General features: G+C 37.3%; 2 protein-coding genes across 2 annotated transcripts in view; both read left to right on the top strand.

Moving 5' to 3' along the window:
* Positions 1-14,810, top strand: part of LOC110455906 — a 24,997-nt gene extending 10,187 nt beyond the window's left edge. The window contains exons 2-10 of the mRNA XM_021506336.1: positions 1,696-1,814; positions 2,274-2,460; positions 4,236-4,375; positions 5,746-5,890; positions 7,859-8,032; positions 8,417-8,545; positions 10,079-10,164; positions 12,888-13,075; positions 14,726-14,810. Of these exons, the coding sequence (XP_021362011.1) occupies positions 1,696-1,814; positions 2,274-2,460; positions 4,236-4,375; positions 5,746-5,890; positions 7,859-8,032; positions 8,417-8,545; positions 10,079-10,164; positions 12,888-13,036 (1,129 nt within the window). The 3' untranslated portion in view covers positions 13,037-13,075; positions 14,726-14,810. The remainder of the gene's footprint in view (positions 1-1,695; positions 1,815-2,273; positions 2,461-4,235; positions 4,376-5,745; positions 5,891-7,858; positions 8,033-8,416; positions 8,546-10,078; positions 10,165-12,887; positions 13,076-14,725) is intronic.
* LOC110455904 overlaps positions 13,750-15,007 on the top strand; it is a 15,920-nt gene continuing 14,662 nt past the window's right edge. Inside the window, exons 1-2 of the mRNA XM_021506334.1 lie at positions 13,750-13,764; positions 14,726-14,848. Coding sequence (XP_021362009.1) covers positions 13,750-13,764; positions 14,726-14,848 — 138 coding nt within the window. The remainder of the gene's footprint in view (positions 13,765-14,725; positions 14,849-15,007) is intronic.

The raw sequence follows: 15,007 nt of genomic DNA, 5'->3' as shown, positions 1-15,007 counted from the left end.
CCCCCCCCCCGCCAGTGAAGTTAGGGGTGGTATACTGGAATCAGCTTGTCTGTCTCTCCCCCGCAACAAAGTTAGGGGTGGTATACTGGAATCAGCTTGTCTGTCTATCTGTCCATCTGTCCGTCTGTCTGTCGGTCTGTCGGTCTGTTTACGTAGTTATGGCCCTTTGTTGAGAAAATCCTTCTAAAGTTATGGATAGATTTCAACGAAACCTTCCAGATGTAATAATTACCGCCTGAAGTTATGCATTCATGTATTATTTTTTTCATTTTGACACTTTTTTAGCCCTTTATTGAAAAAACACTTTTCTAGAAAACTCCTCCAAGACTAGGTATGTGGCAACTTCAACAGAAGTTTTTAGATATGATAACTACCCCCTGATGTTGTGCATCCAGGTATTATTTTTTCTAACCCTTTTTAGGTCACCTGAGCTTTACCTCAAGTGACCTATTGCTATCCTTTTACATTTTCAACTTAAGCTGAAATACTGTCAAAGGGATTCCATTGATTCTACTGACAACTCCCTGACCAAGTGTTGTTATGAGAAATCCAATATGGACGCCATTTTGAAAAACTATTTCAAACTTAAAGTCAAGTTCTACTGGGCTTATTTAACTTAAACTTGGTAGGAATGATCAACTCGTGGTCCTGACAAAGTGTTGTTATTTTTTGGGTCGATCAGAAATCCAATATGGCCGCCACGGCCGCCATTTTGAAAAACTATTTCAAACTTAAAGTCAAGTTCTACTGGGCCCATTTAACTGAAACTTGGGAGGAATGATCAACTCATTGTCCTGACAAACTTAACTTAAAGTTATACTTAAAAAAAAATTATTCAAGTTTTGGTAGGGATGATTGACATCATTATCTCCACTTCATATTTCAACAACAAAAATTCATACTTTAGGACTCAGGTGACCGTTAAGGCCCATGGGCGTCTTGTTTATGAAGTTATTGCCCTTTGTTGAAAAATCCTTGTCCTGACAGCTTCTCCTGATCTACTGGGCCAATTTCAAAGAGAGTTTACAGATATGGTAACTGCCCCCTGACGTTGTGCATTCAAGTAGTACTTTTTACATTCCGACCCTTTTAAAAGGAGTTGTGGCCTTTTGTTGAAAAAAAAACTTTGTCTGTCAGCCTCCTAATCTACTGGGCCGATTTCAATGAAAGTTTACAGATATGGTCATTACTCCCTGTTGTCGGGCATCATGGTAGTATTTTCTTCATTCTGACCCTTTTTAAGAAGTTATGGCCCTTTGTTCAAAAAAAATTGTCCTCAAATCTCTTCCTTAACTACTAGGACGATTTCAGCAAAACTTGTTTATTCAGGCTCACAAGATTTGGTTTGCAAGTATGTTTTTGCATTGGGAAAAGGTACAGAAAGTATGTCAGTGACCTATATACTATAATAAGTGTACAGCTCAGTCAATAAAGAAATCATAACTGGTGGGAGACTATGGATTGCTTTGCAATGCTTTGCCTAATTAGTAAGCCTTAAGCTTACAGTTCTGGTATATATAGGAGCGGGGGTATATGTTAGCCTTTGGCTTACAACTCTAGTTTATACAACACTCCACTGACAGACAGTTTTAGATGTCGGTAAACACAGTAAGTTTTCATTCCACATTAATAGTCAGGACCCTAATCCCTCGTTGAGATTTTTTCACCCTGGTAATGCATATTATAATTCAACAGATTCCCCACTGTGGTGTCTCACTGTTTTGACGATGTTGTGCCATATGCCTTGTGGGCCAGAGGAGACCTCCATCAAGCGACCGAGTATTTCATGTCACTTTCACAGAGTTCAACCAAAGGTGTGATGGAGTACTGATGTTACATGTTAAATTTGATTGTAATAGCAATTCTTAAAAGCAGATTACTACATACAACAACGAACTTCCTCATTAAATCAGAACTGCATAAAGCAATGAGTTTTCCAATTTAACTGGATACTACAGTGAGCTTTCCCATACAAGCAGAACTGACAGTGTAGTGAGCTTTCTAATTCAATCTTGCAGAACTGCATACAACAATGAGTTTTCCAGTTAAACACTAACTGCATACATCAGTAAGCTTCCCATTGAAAATTATCAAAAAAGCACAATCAAGAAGTTATCAAGATTTTTTATTTGAATTTTGGCTAATTGATCAATATTTCAACAATAGAATATAACCAAGATTAGCAGGTATAGGAGACTGTATGGTACTAAGTTACATGTATGTGTATGTATTATGTTACATGTGTATGTATTATGTGTTACGTTTTTTGATAGAAAGCCTTAAAGGTTTGTACCTCAATGAGGTGGGCCGTATGCATGCCCAGATTGGTGCCATGGAAACAGCAGCAAAATTCTACAGACTGGCTTCTGATGCTGTGCTAATGGATGGCAAGAACAGTGTTTACAGAGACGAAGTCACCACACAAATGTTGATGTTGGTTGCTAACCTCTATGACCAGGGGTAGGTATTGATGTTGGTTGCTAACCTCTATGACCAGGGGTAGGTATTGATGTTGGCATAATGGTTACGATTTTTATCATGCATTTTATTAGGTCACCTGACCATTCAGGTCAAGGTGACGCTATTGCAATCCGTCTTTGTGCGTTGTTGTCCGTCGTGCATTAACATTTTACATTTTCGACTTCTTTTTGAAAACTGCTGGTCCAAATTTGATGTCACTTCGCACAAGTGATCAGCATGGCAACAGGATTTAGATTTGTTCAAATGGAGGGCAAAAAATTGAAAAAAAAATGTCAATTTTTAAAAAATCTTCTTCTCAAAAATCATAAGTGCCACAGGTTTGTTGTTTTGCATGCATGATGCATTGGGGATGTAGATTCAAGTTTGTTCAAGTCAAGTCCCTGAGGGCTATGGAAGGGGCCACAATGTAGGCTTTTGATTGGTCAAAATTTAGATGTAGTCAGATTTTGTTGAAAATTGGTATATAGGGGTAATTGGGTATACTGAATTAAATGATGGGTGTTTTGAAAAATATTTTTCCTTCATTACTGAGTGGTGGCCTTTGATTGGTCAAATTTAGATATTATACAATAATTCTCTGAAAATTAGTAGTTATGGGTATTTGACCAACAGGAACTTGATGGCAAGTGTTTTGAAAGGATCATTTGTTATTGAAACCAAAATTTTGGAGTCTTTTGGGCCAAAAAGGGGCATAAATTGAAAAAAAAGTGGATAATTTAAAAAAATATCTTCTCAAGAACCAAAAATGGCACAAGTCTGTTATTTTGCATGCATGATGCCTTGTGGATGAATATTCAAATTTGTTCTAATTAAGTCCCTGGGGCCACAGAAGGGGCAACATTGCAGGCTTCTGATTGGTCAAAATGCAAATGGATTCGACAACCGTTGCCACTAAAGTAAATCCTAGGAGTATTCTATAAATGAATATTGGTCTAATGTAAATTTCCCGCCACCAATGTACAATGCAAACATGCCAGGCGACCGTTTAGGCCCATGGGCTTCTTGGTAATATTCATGGTCACCTTGACACGTTATGTGAGAAATGCCAAATTCAATAAAAAAATGTTGTGAATATGGAGATCATGGCCTGCTTTTCCGACAGCATGGTGTCCAAAACCAGTTCAATGTTACTGTCGACCAAAACAATTCCCATACCGACCGCCGCAGGCTCTACCCGAGATTGTAACAAACTAATGAATTTCTCAAAGTTCACCAGGTCCATATATAGAAGAGAAAAACTCATCAAATGATACACAATTGAATTTAATAAGCGCTCTGAACTATTTGCGAGGTGTTCTGAAACAGACTCTAACTTACAGAAATTATGATTTGCAAAAGAAAACCACAGCAATGGAGTTCCAGTTAAAATCGTGAAATTTTACATCCTTGATATTAAACAACTATACATTATTGTGTTGTCCAAGAGACACTGAAGTTAACATGAAAGCACATTTCATAATACTTTGATAGATGGTAAATGGTAGAATAGATATAATTTAATATAAGCATGCATGTATACAAAGGTGAAAAAAAATATTGGCAAAATAATCAACCAAATTTCATATACCTTGGTAAGTAACTTATTCTTCAACTGGTAATTTCAGTCATAATACCTGTCAATATGTTGACTATTATTCCAGTAATATTTTACTGATAATAATTGAGAGCAAAAGTAAAAAGATCAAAGTATTTTACATGCTTTATATAACACAATGTTAATTGATTCTAATATCAAATTACTATTATCTTTTCAGGATCCTGACACCTCAGAAAGGGAAGCAATCAGCGCAGGCTTGGAATGTTGTGAAGACCAATAAATACAGCCACAAGGTCGACGGTCTGGAGCGACATATTATTGACACTTATTTTTGTACTCACTGTGGATCAGTTCAAGGTAAAAATGTAATGTTTTCACCTGCAATATACGTAAAAATGGAAAAAAATCCCATTTTACTTTTTTAAACTACAGTAAAACCCAACTTCCTTCAACTCGGTTTACTCGAATACCCCTAATTCATTCGTGGAAAAGTTTGTTTTGTCCCGACCATCTTCATACATATTCTTTGTAAAGTAACCCTGAATTAAACCGTTATTCCTCGAATACCCTGTATTCCTCGAACATAAAATTGTTCCTGGCTCTTCATGGTCATAGTGTTAATCCTATCTTTTCGTCGAACAGTTGTGACAGATATTTTACCTGTGTATCACACTGGCACTGCCGTCGATATGTCTCGAGGCACAGACTGCAATCCACGCTCATTGTGCTTAATTAGAGGATTAACGGCAGTATTATAAAGTAACTGTATTGTTACTCTGTTGTAGCTGCATATCTTTTTGTGTATATATTGTTTTTTTCATAATATTTTTTGACATCGATGATTTGGCAGAAGTGTTAATTCACTGGGTGTGTTAAAACATATTACGGCATCGCAATATTAAGTGGAAATCACATAGCGGATTCCTGACCTTTTTGAAGATATTCAAACTTGAATACGGTGTGATTGTGAATTTCGTTATCAATCAACATTATGATAACAAGGATTCAAGATTTTCTTCATTTGAAATGATCAAAGAGTTCCTCTCGTTTTGATATTTTCTAAAATTAACGTAGCCAATCATAGTATGGAGGACTATGTCAAAACAACAAGTATGTTACACATGCAGCTTTTTAATTTTATTTACATTCTTAATACCGTTTTTGTATCCATTGTTTAGCTATTTTAAATCTTATTAAATGCTGTAACCTTGATTAAACTTTTTTTTCTTCTATCATCTACTCAAATCCGCGATATTTGCAGTGCTCTTACGGGAGACTGCCGGTTAGGTTCCGATGAGTTTGGGTAAGAAAAAATCGGACAGACACCGGCAACTTTTATCTCCACACTTAAAGCTCCCGGCGACCTGTGCAGCGTCTAAAAATAGCCCAAAAGTGGCCGATAATCTCCCAGCGTCCTTATGCCAGCGGATTTTGGCCAAAAATCTCATCGCCTGGGCATAATTAAGGGACCTGAAATATGTTGGCGGTAAGTGAGGTGGCAAATGAAATGACAAGCATTTTATCAAGGTTTTACTGTATACGTGTTTCTATTGATATTTCCTATCTTACAACATATATCACCAACAGGCGAGCAATGCTGTTCTCCAACAGCTCTTGTTTCATTATGGAGGCTGGGTAAAGGTAAGCTAGATATCTCTGAACCAGTTAGTGGTGACTATTGAATGACGTCACTTCTTGAAATGTAATGAAGTGTTTGTTACTTTCAGGAAGAGAATGGTTGGAGCAAGCCAAGCCAATGTTGATTGATCTTTCAACCTCTGACCCTAAACTCCTCTACTACCTCAGCCTGGTTCATGCCCTGTTAGGGGAGGAAAAGCAGGCACACACAGTCTACTGGGATTATGTGAAAGGGTACATATACCTTAGGGTTTATTTGCCCTTGGTAAGGGTACTTATATCATAGGGGTCATGACTTATTTTCATACCTTAGGTAGTACAATGTAAAGGACATACCACAATCTTCCATCCAAAGAGATTTTCGGCGGTACATGCTAAAAGACAGGTAATAAATGTATTTTCAATAAGGCAAATTCAGATGTCTATCCAGTACCACTTTACTTTATTGTGTCATGCTGTGTGTATAAATTGCCTGGAGTTAGAACAGATATATTTGCCCTTGGTCAGATATATACAAATTGTATAGTCATGGGACACAAGTATTCGTCGTTGTGATAGTTAGGAAACTATGTGCTTTTCCATATTCGTATTCCTATTTGCATCTTGCATTCATTTTTAAGTGCCCTATACATAGAAACAGGAAATATCATAAACCCTTTCTCTGAAATAGACCATAGCATCATATGACATATTCACGACGTCATACTGACGTGTGCGTGTGTATATATATAAACACTGGTTGAAAACATGGGTCGGAAAAGCAAAGAATTCAGCTCAGAGGAAAAGGAAATGATTGTGCAAGCTTCATTACACACACAGAAGCTATCTTGTGTGCCCTCCAATGAGGCAGAAGCTTTCTTGTGTGCCCTCCAATGAGGCAGAAGCTATCTTGTGTGCCCTCTATTGAGGCAGAAGCTATCTTATGTGCCCTCCAATGAGGCAGAAGCTATCTTATGTGCCCTCCGTTGAGGCAGAAGCTATCTTATGTGCCCTCCGTTGAGGCAGAAGCTATCTTATGTGCCCTCCATTGAGGCAGAAGCTATCTTGTGTGCCCTCTATTGAGGCAGAAGCTATCTTATGTGCCCTCCATTGAAGCAGAAGCTATCTTATGTGCCCTCCAATGAGGCAGAAGCTATCTTATGTGCCCTCCATTGAGGCAGAAGCTATCTTATTTGCCCTCCATTGAAGCAGAAGCTATCTTATGTGCCCTCCAATGAGGCAGAAGCTATCTTTTGTGCCCTCCAATGAGGCAGAAGCTATCTTTTGTGCCCTCCAATGAGGCAGAAGCTATCTTATGTGCCCTCCGTTGAGGCAGAAGCTATCTTATGTGCCCTCCGTTGAGGCAGAAGCTATCTTATGTGCCCTCCGTTGAGGCAGAAGCTATCTTATGTGCCCTCCGTTGAGGCAGAAGCTATCTTATGTGCCCTCCATTGAGGCAGAAGCTATCTTGTGTGCCCTCCATTGAGGCAGAAGCTATCTTGTGCGCCCTCCATTGAGGCAGAAGCTATCTTGTGTGCCCTACAATGAGGCAGAAGCTATCTTGTGTGCCCTTCAATGAGGCAGAAGCTATCTTGTGTGCCCTCCAATGAGGCAGAATCTATCTTTGATGATCTTGGGTCGCTTATATTACAATGGTGTTAGCTAATAAATAGTTTTAGATTATTGACATCAATTTGTGGTTGGTACTTTACCGGCATTTCATGAACATTGCATATGTATTTCATTTAGACAGATAATTAATCTATAACGCCCCTGTAGATCGGGCCTCGATAGTGAATGATTACAAGGAGGAAAATGGATAATGGAATAAATTGTACAGGATGGCCAGCCCAATCGCCTGATTTAAATATAAACAAAACGTGACTTAAGATCAAACGTGACCTAGAAGCCGCCGCCACAAACAACACTACCTGCGTCAAGCTTTTTTAATGAAACTCACTGACTTTAACAAAACATTCCTGTAGAGTATATAAGGAGGTTGTACAACACAATTCCAACCATAATAGGTAAGGCAATTTGACAAAATATTGAGGTAAATTTCTTCTTCTATCGCCTTAAAATGCGAGTTTGAATCTACCCTTAGATATATAAACAATGCAACGCCATCTTGGAAACGACGAATACTAATGTCCCATGACTGTAGTGCCTATCAATTCCAAAGTTGTAGAATTCTCTGCTTCATCTCTTCCTTGTATATTTCAGCATGGAGGACTCCATGGCTTCGGATGGTAGAGCGATGGTGTCCCTCAGTGGAGAAGGGGCCAAATGTAACCCCTGGAGACCCTTGGTTACCATGGTGAAGGAAGTGGACAATAACGTCCAGTTCCTTCCTGTGTTATGGAGAATGCAGCTTCAGCATCTTAAAGTTTTTCCAGGGTAAGGTTTCAAGTACTGTTACCTCTGTATCATTTATCTTTGTTATCATGATCACGAAGACTCGAAATGTCCACACATCTGTGAATTATAAGATATTAAAAAAGGTACATGTAGAGTAAAAATTGATAAATATGCATTTGTTGACCATTTTATTAATGTCATTCCTAGGTATCTGTATGGTTGCATAAATGTATAGAATTTATCATTGGATTACGATAACATAAATAGCTAATTTTATTTGTTTTAGTAATTTAGATTGTTGTATCTAAGCATCAATGTGATTGCATAATGTATCTATGGAGAAGAGCAAGGATGGACAAGAACTATCTCTCTCCTGCTAAAATGTTGGGGTTTTATTTATAATTATATAGCTATTATTTACAGATCTGGTCTTGAGAGTGACATTTGTTCCAAAACACTTGACCTGCACTTTGACAGTAGTGGAGGGCTAACTGGAAACATGCATATGTTGCTGCCTCAAAGACGAAGAGTCAGACTCAACCCTTACACAGGGTAAGTTAAGATTACATATATCCCCTGCACAGGGTAAGTAAAGATTACACTTATTCCCTACACAGGGTGAGTAAATATTACACTTAACCTTACACCGGGCAAGTTAAGATTTCACTCAACCCTTACACAGGGAAAGTTAAGATTACACTTAACCCGTACACAGGGTAAGTTAAGATTACATATAACCCCTACACAGGGTAAGTAAAGATTACACTTATTCCCTACACAGGGTGAGTAAATATTACACTTAACCTTACACCGGGCAAGTTAAGATTTCACTCAACCCTTACACAGGGAAAGTTAAGATTACACTTAACCCTTACACGGGGTAAGTTAAGATTATATTTAACCCCTACACAGGGTGAGTTAAGATTACACTTAACCCTTACATGGGGTAAGTTAAGATTACACTTAACCCCTACACAGGGTGAGTAAAGATTACACTTAACCCCTACACAGGGTAAGTTAAGATTACACTTAACCCATACACAGGGTAACTTAAGATTACACTTAACCCATACACAGGGTAAGTTATGATTACACTTAACCCATACACAGGGTAACTTAAGATTACACTTAACCCATACACAGGGTAACTTAAGATTACACTTAACCCTTACACAGGGTAAGTTAAGATTACACTTAACCTCTACACAGGGTGAGTAAAGATTACACTTAACCCCTACACAGGGTAAGTTAAGATTATATTTAACCCATACACAGGGTAAGTTAAGATTACACTTAACCCATACACAGGGTAAGTTAAGATTACACTTAACCCTTACACAGGGTAAGTAAAGATTACACTTAACCCTTACACAGGGTAAGTTAAGATTACACTTAACCCATACACAGGGTAAGTTAAGATTACACTTGACCCCTACACAGGGTGAGTAAAGATTACACTTAACCCCTACACAGGGTAAGTTAAGATTACACTTAACCCCTACGCAGGATGAGCAAAGATAAGATTAAACCCTTACACAGGGTAAGTAAAGATTATATTTAACCCCTACACAGGGTAATTAAAGATTAGACTTAACCCTTACACAGGGCAAGTAATGGTTAGAATAATCCTACACAGTAGAAGTAAAAATAAGACCTAACCCCTACACAGGGTGAGTAGAGATTAGAATGACTCGAGCTCCTATACAAGTTAAGTAAAGCTAAGACTTAACCTCTTCATAAGGTAAGTGATCATACTCAATTCCTTCACAAGATAAATAAGGATTACACTTGATTTCAATGCATTGTAAACTTTAATTATTTTCCTTAAAAACTGACAGAACTGATATATCTAATGATTTTATGTAGTTAACATCTAGCATTAACATAAATCCTTTAGAATGGAGTAGATTTTAATAATTTTGATAATTTTCAGGAGGAGTTACCTCCCCTTATTTATCATTTTGAAACGTTTCAACAAGAGTTATCTCCTCCTTTTGTCCGGACGATGTTCAGGAGGAGCTATCTCCATTTTCTTATTTGTATGAAGTTAAAGAGTTATCTCCTTTTTTTGTTTTGTTATTTCAGTGCCTTGCAGTTTGATCAGCACAATAGTCCGACCAAGGTTCTGACAGCATGGGATAGAAATGGTGAAAATGAGTCCATCGCAGCAGGTATGCATAAAACCCCGGGAACTGAGCTCATCATCCGCTGAGCAGGTCCTGACATTTTTTTGTAAATTTGATATGGTTTTTTTTAAAGGGGTATTAAATGCTCAAAACGATTCACAGATTATTACCCAGGGTTATAGGGCCTTTGCAACCAGCCAATATCTTTCTCAACTCCCTGGGGAGCATACAGCTGGTGCTGCTATTTTGGTACTCACATTTAACAATTCTAGCACTGCCCAACCACATACTCATTTACAGCTAAGTAGACTGGAACCAGCTGAGTAAAGTATTTTGCTCAAAGATACTACACAGTACTGTGACATGACTCGAACCAGCAACCATTCGATCACGAGCCCGGCGTCCTACCACTAGACTACCATGCCTCCTAATGTTCAGGGTGGTGTACTGGAAAATATATAGAGTGTGGTCGGGTATTACTGAACACTTGAAGGAAACCTTTTAACAACAAAAACGTGTGCATTTATGCATTCAGACGAGTATAGTGACATATATTAGCTAATAGTTTCTCTTATTCCATAACTATGCATTCATTGTCAAAAGTTGTGTCCTTTCCATTTATATGGATGTTCATTGGTTTAGCTCTCTTCATGCAGAGGGTGTTTTTTTCATCCACATTGCAAGCGGACAATATTTTCAGGGCTCCGGAATGCTGATATGTTGACATGCTCTTAAAACAACAAGAATAAATGTGATTTTAGTGGTGTTCAATAATTGCCTCTAGTTATACCTGACCCCACTCTATATATGATTAATGTCACATAATATATGTGATTATACAGATCTGTAGGAAAAGAATTTTACTATTTAAGTTTTTCAGGGTTTGTAACAAAATGGGCTGTAATTAAATACTTAATGATAAAGAAGGGCACCATCTTATAACATGTAAGACAGTGGGTATCAATAGAGAGCAACACTTCGGTTAATAGTACATTTGAGGTCAAATATTACGATTTGGGTAACGACGAGCATTGATTGACAGCTGGGGACTGTTGAATTGAAGATAATTATATAATGTTACAGGGCTATCCATCTAGTGGTGACCAGGTTCGTCATGGATGACATAGAGATAGGAACGAGAGTGTGAACTCCCCAAATCAGACAGGATAACTGTCATTGCCATATGGTACATTTAGCATTGTTGTTTTGGAAGGGAAAAGTAAGCTTAAAAGTTAGATTAGAAGTTAGATTAAAATTGCTGCACTTGCCTCATTACTTTTGTAGTACAGTGGGTGGTACCTACTCATGAGAAGTTAATTTTGTATAGATTGTTAAAAGTACTTGGGGAAAATTTCATAGGTAGTATGGGAGTTAGGAGTGAGAGTCCAGAGTTGAGAGTCGGGATTCGAGGTTTGAGAATGTGAGCCTCGCAGGATTGAGGCCAGGAAAGGCCTCGGCCGGAGGGGCCTGTGATGGCCCGGGTACAGCACTTGGTGTATTTTAGAACTATGTGTTTGATGTTGTAACTCTATATAATCTATGAGCTTGCAGATTTGCTGTCGTGTTCCAGAACTGTGTTAAAAAGGACATTTGTTAAATTAAAGAAAGATCTTACAAAGAAGTTCTACTCGAGGTATGGACCCTGACTGTCTCGGTCACAACGGGAAGATAATAAAAACATTTAGTCCACATGTGTTGTACAGCTTGTTATGTAACAGGTTCTACTTTGTGCAGTTACATATTTTCTTTAAAAAATACACAGATTTTATTCTGACTGACTGTAGGACTTGAAAATATCCTCTGCTGTCAGCTCAGTAGCGTTTGAACAAATTCTGACAAGATCATGGACATACAAAGGGTTGTCTAAGTGGTTATTTGATTAACATTAATCATTAATAGTTGAGGTGAAAAGTAAATTATACATATATTCCCAGTTAGAGCTTACGTGAAGTAAAAAATAGCAAGATTTGCATATGTCAAGTTTGGTGATTTGGATAATTTTTTGACGGATAAGGACTCTAAAAGCATGCAGCCGGTACCGTCAAACGAACAAGTGTACAAAGCAGTTGTGATTGAAATGAAAAAGACGAGGTTTCCGGGCAGTGAAACACAAGGACACAATCACTGATGATGATAGGAAAAAACTGTTTGATAACCCGTTCGTCAATGTCAACAATTCAATTGTTATAGTGGCCATGGTATTAAAAACACTTACTTTATTGTTAAAGCTTGAAAAGTTCACTGTTAATGGAAATGCAATTTACGTGTATTTGTTACTTTCAAAACTTTGTTAATTAAGGACTTTCAGTATAATAAAATAAATACTACACTCATTAGAGTGTGACGTACAGTGCCTAGGGTCACCCCTCTGGTGACAGTTATACCCTCGGGGTGACCATAGGCACTGTCACACTCTAATGAGTGTAATATTTATATAATCATAATCAATTTATAAAATATTTACAGCTAATGGTCCAAGGGTGACAACTTTCAATTTACAACATCTATACCAAGCCCTGTACTTTTGTTTGGTTTAATTTGTTTATTATATCTTTAATGATGTTATGTAATAATCCATTGACAGGACTGGTGTTATAGGGTTTTATTGTTTCGGTTACTATGTAACAATATCTCTATTAATTATACAACATTCATGCAAATTTTCTTAAATTCACAAAAACATACATAAATATCTACTTACTCAATAACTGTAACAGAAAAGTTTTAAATGTTATTGTCATGACCATGTTGATACTTCACATTTCCAGCAACCTTTGTGATACCAACACTGCTAGAGGTCTACAACCAAGATGGAATCAAAGTTCACTTCATGCTCGGGCAAAAAGCAGGGAATATGTCTGATGGGAGTGATATGGCAACCCTGATCTGGACAGGTCCTCACGGACAAAAGGCCTGATTGAACATCGTCAAGTTATTCAGGGAGCACTGCATCAAGGTACGTAGATTCTAACAATTCATATATAAAAATATGTATAAGACAACCGTTAATATTTGCAGTTCAGGCATAACTACCAGGATTACCACACTTATCCTTCAATTAGCCTAGAGGCCAATAGATAATCTCTAAATTAAAGTAGGGGAAAGGTTATAACAGGACAATGAAGGCACGTTTGTTTGCATTTTCACTGAACTGCATTAAAAATGGATGGGTTTATTAAAAGTCATACCATATTAAATAAAAGGCAAAACATCTAATTGTGTAAAATGTACGATTTATATATTCATTAGCTCACCTGGTCTAAAGGGCCTAGTGAGCTTATATTATGCCATGGTGCGGCGTACGTCCAGCGTCAACTTTTTACTTTAAACTACTTCTTCTGAATAACCAAGACGCCTAGGGTGATGATATTTAGCCAGTAGCATGCTGGGATGAAGGACTTACCAAGTTTGTTAATTTGTGAACCGCCTTGAGACAGCCTATGAACTAAGTTGTGATAAAGCGGTATATACATATGTAAGAACCTCAAATTATTATTATTATTTCTTGTTCAAATGAATGACCTTCGCTCATTTTCAAGGTCACAGTGGTCAAATATGTTAAAAAAACAAAAAAACTTCTACATAACCAAAAGGCCCAGGATGATGATATTTGGCCAGTAACATGCTGGCATGAACAGCTACAAAGTTTGTTCAAATGAATCAATATGACTCATATTCAAGGTCACGGGGGTCAAATATGTATAAAATCTTTAAACAATTTCTTCTCAATAACCAAATGGCTCAGAATGTTGATATTTGGCCCATAACATGCTGGGATGAAGGGCTACTAAGTTTGTTCAAATGAATGACCTTGACGTTTATTCAAGGTCATAGGTGTCAAATATGTTTTAAACTTTTAAACAACTTCTTTTGAATAACGAAAAAGCTAAAAGTGTTGATATTTGGCCAGTAACATGCTTAGATGAAGGGCTATCAAGTGTTTTAATTTGAATGACCTTGACCCACTTTCAAGGTATTTTTTGGTCAAATGTGTATACCCATAAATGACCTAATCTCAATAAACAAAAGGTCTAGTGTGATATTTTGCAAATTGCATGCTGAGATGAAGGGCTATAAAGTTTGTTCAACATAATGACTTCGTTCGACTTTCAAAGTCACAGGGGCAAATGGGTTTAAATCTTTTAACAGGATTTATAACAGGTTCTTTTGAATTTCTTATTGTCATAAATACTGATATTTTGCCTGTAGCTTTATTTTAGTTCACTTTTAAGGCTACAATTGTGAAACTAATACCAGGTGAGCGATGCAGGCCCATTGAGCCTCTTGTTTTTTAAAAAATAAATTAATGACTAGAGTATAAAAATATTAGCTCACATGTGAGTGGGCCATTTGGAATGAAATAAATAAAAACATAAACCTTTGCAAAAAAGATTATTATATTTCATTGCCGTCTTTGGTTATCATTTCATGACACTCAGAAAAAAGTCTTCAATACCTTTGTACAAGGTTCAGTGGGAGAATAGTACTATCATGATGCCAATTAAGATTTACTATTTATGCAAAGAAAATCAGCGTGTCCTTGATATTTATGTAAGCAAATCACTGAAACATTTTGCTTCTGATAACTCTATGGTTGGTGTTTCAGGAGGCTAAAGAATCCGTGGCAAGAACCTATGGATCAATGTCACCCGATAACATTTTACTAAGAGAGGATGCACAAAAGTTCATAGATTTGTGCTTAGCAAAGCAGCGTGTGGTTGATGTAAATGTGAGTATTAAACTGCTGAATATCATACCTGTATAAAGTTTCAGTTATGAGAACAGTAAACAGTAAGTCAACTATGATGGACAAATTTTGGTATTTGGTTTAAAGCATCCTTTGGTGAAGAGGACTTAATTTTGTACAAACGGTGGGTCTGACCCCCCC

This window comes from Mizuhopecten yessoensis, unplaced genomic scaffold, assembly GCF_002113885.1.
Source record: "Mizuhopecten yessoensis strain PY_sf001 unplaced genomic scaffold, ASM211388v2 scaffold8409, whole genome shotgun sequence".
Classification (NCBI taxonomy): domain Eukaryota; kingdom Metazoa; phylum Mollusca; class Bivalvia; order Pectinida; family Pectinidae; genus Mizuhopecten; species Mizuhopecten yessoensis.
Note: the sequence above shows the minus strand (reverse complement) of the source record. Positions and strands in the feature narration are given on the sequence as shown.